Source organism: Herpailurus yagouaroundi, unplaced genomic scaffold, assembly GCF_014898765.1.
Source record: "Herpailurus yagouaroundi ecotype Mexico unplaced genomic scaffold, PumYag 187, whole genome shotgun sequence".
Lineage (NCBI taxonomy): Eukaryota > Metazoa > Chordata > Mammalia > Carnivora > Felidae > Herpailurus > Herpailurus yagouaroundi.
In genome coordinates this window covers 5,581,156-5,587,400 of record NW_024412418.1, presented here as the reverse complement: position 1 = coordinate 5,587,400, position 6,245 = coordinate 5,581,156, and the positions used below count along the sequence as shown (strand labels likewise).

At 37.3% G+C, this 6,245-nt stretch overlaps 1 protein-coding gene across 1 annotated transcript; it reads left to right on the top strand.

Annotated features, from left to right (window-relative positions):
- The first annotated feature begins 4,818 nt into the window (after positions 1 to 4,818).
- Positions 4,819 to 5,736, top strand: LOC121043951 (olfactory receptor 4A47-like). Its single transcript, XM_040495923.1, has one exon. The coding sequence runs from the start codon at positions 4,819 to 4,821 to the stop codon at positions 5,734 to 5,736; it is 918 nt and encodes a 305-aa protein (XP_040351857.1).
- The last annotated feature ends 509 nt before the right edge of the window (positions 5,737 to 6,245 follow it).

Here is a 6,245-nt window from a genome sequence, read left to right as displayed (position 1 = left end):
AGATATAGAAATATCTGTCTGAGACTGTGGTTTCCATGATTTTGTGTATATACCCCAATTGTGGATCATATAATAATTTTTTGCTTAATTTTTTAGGAACTACCATAACATTTTCCATAGCAGCTACATCATTTTACATTCCCACCAGAATGCACGGTTGTTCCCATTTCTCCACTTTCTTACATGTGTTGTTATCATTATATTTTTTGGTAATAGCTCTCCCATTGGATGTGAAGTGGTATTGCATGATGGTTTTGAAGTGCCTTTCCTAAGGAAAATGATTAATGTAATGTAAGCACATCTTTTCATGTGCTTATAGGGCATTCATGCATCTCTTCTGGAGAAACGTCTACTGAAGTCCTTTTCTCCTTAAAAAAATTTTTTTAAATGTTTATTTATTTACTTTGAGATGGAGAGAGAGCAAGTGGGGGAGGGGCAGAGAGAGGAGGAGAGAGAGAATCCCAAGCATGCTCTGCGCTCTCAGGCGCTGCCACTTTTGCTGTAAGAAAACCATCTCTGTTAGGAAATACATGACTTAAGTCTTTGCTGAGCATCCATGTGGCCATCTGCAAACCCCTGTACTATGAAATCATCATGAGTGACAGGGATATGGCTTCCTCTTTCAGGTGGCATGTGTGAGAGGCTTTGTCCTTGCAGCCACTCATGTGAGACTCAAACTCACAAACTGTGATATCATGACCTGAGCCTTAATCAAGAGTTGGACGCTTAGCCTACTGAGGCACCCAGGTGCCCCCCTTTGCTTGTATTTCATCAGGTTCTTTTATTTTTTGAGATGCAGTACTTCTTTATATAGTATTGATATTAATACCTTATCAAATATATCATTTGCAAATATTTTCTCTCCTTTGTGGGATACCTTTTCGGTCTGTTGATAGTGTCTTTTGGTGTATAAAAGTTCTTAAATTTGATAAAGTAATTTATGCATTTTTTCTTTTCTTGCCTGTGGTTTTGGTGTCCTACCCATGAAATTATTGCCAAACCCAAAGTTATGAATTTTTCTTTCATGTTTTCTTTCAAGAATCTCATAGTTCTGTCTAGTAGTTGAGGTCTTTGTTCCATTTTAAGTTAATTTTTGTATATGCTGTGCATTAAGGGTTCAGTTTCATTTTTTTTTTGTGTGTGTGGATATCCAGTTTCACAGCACCATTTTTTTAAACCACCTCTCCTCTCCCCATGAATGTTCTTGTCACCTGTTGACAATCATTTGAAGACATATACAAAAGTTTATTTATAGGCTCTGTATTTTATTCCATTGTTATGTCCATCTTTATGCCAACACCATACTGTTTTGATTACTATAGCTTTGTAATAAGTTTTAGAACCAGGAAGTCCTCAACTGTTTGTTTGTTTCCCAAGGTTATCTTGCTGCATGGAGTTTCCACCAGAGTCTTAGAATGGATTTATTTATTTCAACAAAAAACTTTTTTTTTTTTTTTGGATTTTGATAGGGATTGCATTCAATATGTAGATTACTTTAGGTAGTATTAATAACATGAGCCACATCAGTTCATGAGCCACATGAGTTCATTAATAACTCATGAGTTCATTAATAACATGAGCCACATCAGTTCATGCCATTTATTTGTGTCTTCTAGAATATTTTTCAGCAACATTTTGTAGTTTTTCATTGTACAAAACTTTTGCTTCCTTGTTTAAGTTTATTCTCAAGTACTTTGCTTTCTTTGAAGCTATTGTAAATGGAAGTATTGTCTTAATTCCCTCTCTGGGTTGTCATTGGTAGCACAGAAATTCAGCGTCTTTCTGTGAAAACAAAACAAAACAGAACAGAACAACCAAAACCAGAAAACTCCCAACGAATTGGGTGTAGAAGGAATGTACCCCAACATAAGAAAGGCCACGTATGACTGATCCACAGGTAACATCACACTCAACAGGGAAAGGTTGAAAGCTTTCCCAATCAGGAACAAGATGAAAGTGCCCATGATCACCCCTCCTTTTCAACATGGCACTGGGATAAAAATCCCTGTGACACTTTTAGTGACATGAGGTTATTTTGCTTACTTACTATAACAGTTTTTCTGATGGTAGCCACTTTCTATCCTGTGGATCTCAGCTTAAGCATCAACTTTGAAGAAAGGCCTTCCCTGGTCACCTTCTCCATAGTACAATTCTCTCTGAGTACCCTGTTTGCTCTCTTATTAGCACTGATGAAGACTGTAATTAGCTTACTAAATTGTCCCCTTATTTACTGTCTGACTTTATTATGAGAATATAGGCCTCATTCAGGAAGGACCTTATACATGATTTTTCCCATCGTTAATTGCTGTATCCTCACTCTTAGTACATTTCCTATCATTAAAGAGTTGCTCCATATAAGAAAAATACTTAAAAAAAAAATTTGAATAGTGATTACATTAAAATTTATGAATAAATATTTAAAATATGTAACAACACTTCTAGGCAGAGTTGAGTATTAAATAAAGTGAAGGAAAAACATTATATGACAAGTGGGGAAATATATGATAAATTAATCTTTACTGGAACAAAATAACGGCTGAAATTTTATTCTTGACTGGCAAAGGTCTCATAATGGTTTTAAAGTTTTTTGTGTTTTGTTTTGTTTTTGCTCCATGTTATATCTTATAGGCCTTCATTATGTGATTTAGTCTAGTAGTATCTTACATTTAGATGTGCTTTCAAACTTTTGCGAAAATCTGAGTGAATTATGTAATTAAGCAAGAATCAGTCTTGGACACTTTCCAATCCTATAACTTAATGAAGAGTGTGGTCAGAAGGGATGAAATGTCCAGTTATCTTTGCCTGTATGGGGCAGAAGATGCTAGAACTGATAACATTTTCAGGAGGTCCTTCTTAGGCTTAAAATATTGCTTAAGAAAAAGTACAAGAGTGCCTCTCAAATTTCAAGTCAACTATTCTGCCCAAACCAATACTATAGAATGATAAAGACTCACTAGCTGAAAGGTATTTTCTATTTAGAAATTAGTGGGAAAGAAATTGCCTGAGAAGGTCTCCTTGGGAAATGGCTGGTGGCTCTCTCCTTATGTAAGGATAGGAATTCCTTGTCTTTTTGATAAATTATCCTAATGCGATCAATTTTTGTTTTTCTGTGTAGACCATGAAATTCCTAGGATGTAGGCTACATTGCAAATAAAAACAACCTTCTGAATAAGAAGGAGACTCCACAGAGAAAATGGATAGACAGTTGATTGAAAGAAAATATATCCTCATGTAATAATGCAACTTTTTGTCCTTTCTTGTCAAAGTGGATGACAGAGGAAATCCACGTGGTTGGAAATGAGTAAAAAGTGTTCCTTCAGATTGTGGATTTGCCTTCACAAGATAAGACTAACAGTAAATAGTGGAAACCAGCTTTTGCAATTGTGTTGACTATCTTTATTATGTAAAAGTGAGATCACCTCAAGATAAAGAAAACTTTCATTCCAATTCTAATTTTATCACTTAAAAATGGGTGACCTTGGGAAAATTAATTAGATGATCTGATGAGCCTCAGTTTGTTTAACTGTGAAATGGGGATTATAATTCCTGTTACTGTAAGATGAACTGTGATTCATGAAGTTGTGAGTGTGTGATTGGAATCCACTGTAGGCATTGTGAGCAGTGGAGTAATAGATCAGAATCGTATTTAAAAAGGATCATTTTTAAGTTGCATCAAGAGAACCAATTGATGGAAGCCAGAATGAAAGGGGAGGGACAAGGCTAGTGTGGTGGGACATAAGAAGTGGGGAGGGGAGGGAAATGATTAAATTTGTGATATATACATATATTTTTAAATGTTTATTATTGAGAGAGAGAGAGAGAGAGCGCATTGGGGAGGGCAGAGAAAGAGTGGGAGACACAGAATCTGAAGCAGGCTCCAGGCTCCAAGCTGTCAGCACAGAGCCCTACGTGAGGCTTGAACTCGCAAACCATGAGATCATGACCTGAGCTGAAGTTGTATGCTTAACTGACTGAGCCCCCTGCTGCCGGTGCCCCAAATTTGTGATATATTTTAAAGGAGGTTAAAGATTTGTTGAAGAGATCAATATGTGATATAAGAGCAAGAAAACAAGAAGGGCACTGTGATATTTTTTGTCTGAGCAATGACATGGAAGATGGTTCCATTTAATGAGGTGGGGACCACCTATGTTTGTTGCTGAAAAATAAAAAATTGGTTTTATAAGTCCTGAACTGATACCCAATTGGAGATGTCCAAAGTTGGAGATGTTGCATATATGAAGTTAAGGGAGAGACACAATAGTGGAATGCTTCCACATTTATTGGTCAGGAAAATGGGGCATATCCAACCAGGGAAGTGACCTTCCATTCCTAATTTGATCCATTCAATTTGAATATGTCAATTACCTTAAATCAGTCTCAAATATTTTACTTTTGTGACTTTATAAACTGTGCATCTTGTCGTGAATTCCCTTGTTCTCTTTTCTTATCCTTCCATTTTCCCTTTAAAAGTGAGCTAAAGCCTTGTTTTCTCTGGGAAGTCTTCTCTGATTGCATTTACTCTTTGGTTGATATATTCTTACCCATTATCTTTGCATTGTGTAACCCTTTTCATAATATTTTTATTAAATTGATGTTATTATTATGTATTTATCACTGAGTATATGAAAGCATGGCTTATTCAACTTGGAAATCGCAGCATCTATGAAACACTCCACACAAACAGGTAGTCCTACATTCTTTAATTGAATTAATCAATAAAAAATTAATCTTATAATGCATTTAAGTGTCCCCCGCCCCCCGCCTTGTTTTGTAGATCACCTGCTTCTAATGTGAGAAGTCAGCTCCTATGCAGACTGGATGGCATCCAGAAACAATGTAACCCACTTTGTCCTCTTGGGCCTCACACAGGATGGAAAGGAACACAAGGTCCTTTTTATTATATTCTTGCTCTTCTATATTTTGACCGTGGTGGGCAACCTGTTCACTGTGGTGACTCTAGCTGTCAGTAAGACCCTGGGCTCAACTATGTACTTGTTTCTTGCTAACTTATCCTTTATGGATGTCATTTATTTCTCTACTATTTCCCCCAGATTGATTTCAGACTTGTTGTTTGGGAAAAACTCCATATCCTTCCAATCTTGTATGACCCAGCTATTTACAGAGCACCTTTTCGGTGGATCAGAGGTCATTCTTCTGCTGGTGATGGCTTATGACCGCTATGTGGCCATCTGTAAGCCCTTGCGTTATTTGGTTGTCATGAGGCAAGAGGTGTGTGTTGTGCTGCTGGTAGGGACCTGGGTTGGAGGTTTTCTGCATTCAGCCATTCAAGTTAGCACGATTTATAGTCTCCCATTCTGTGGTCCCAATGTCATTGATCATTTCATCTGTGAAATGTACCCCTTACTGAGACTTGCCTGTACTGACACATATGTCATTGGCCTGTTAGTGGTGGCCAATGGAGGGATGATGTGCACAATTGTGTTTGTGCTCTTGCTCATCTCTTATGGTGTCATCTTGCACTCTCTAAAGAACCTTAGTCCGGAAGGGAGGGGGAAAACCCTCCAGACCTGTGGTTCCCACATCACTGTGGTGGTCTTCTTCTTTGTGCCATGTATTTTCATGTACGTGAGACCTGCTAAGACCTTCCCCGTTGACAAATCATTGAGTGTGTTTTATACGGTCATAACCCCCATGCTGAACCCCCTGATCTACACTCTGAGAAATTCTGAGATGACAAATGCTATGACGCAGCTGTGGGGGAGAATGTGCACATGAAGTAGCAAGTGAGCGTATCATCCCTCATGAAGGGAGTAACTTAGCATTAGGGCCAGTCTTCTCAAATGTTGAAGTCCTTTTTACTGTAAATGCATTTACAGTTGGAGTCAATAAATAATCTGCAATGAAAACATAAGTGAAATACAGAGTTACGCTAATTCATAATTAGTTGCTCCATTTACTTTTATTACTCTTATTTTCATTCTTAATTTTATTTCTATTCAGTTTCTTGTCTTTTATTTATATTCTTTTCATTGTTAAAATATTTGTTGCTATATGGACTTTCTTCTCTATTTAATTTCTTTCCATTACATACGAGATTTTAATGTAATAGTTACTTTAAAAAAGTTTATTCATTTTATGAGAGAGAGAGAGAGAGAGAGAGAGAGAGAGAGAGAGAGAGAGGAGAGTGGAGGTGGGGGGACAGAGAGAGAACCCCCTACAGCCTCCTTGCTGTCAGTGCAAAGCCCTACACAGAGCTCTATCTCATGAATCACAAGATCATGACC

Excerpts from the sequence above, each read along its gene's own strand:
- LOC121043951 (XM_040495923.1), top strand. The coding sequence starts at position 4,819 with ATGGCATCCAGAAACAATGTAACCCACTTTGTCCTCTTGGGCCTCACA.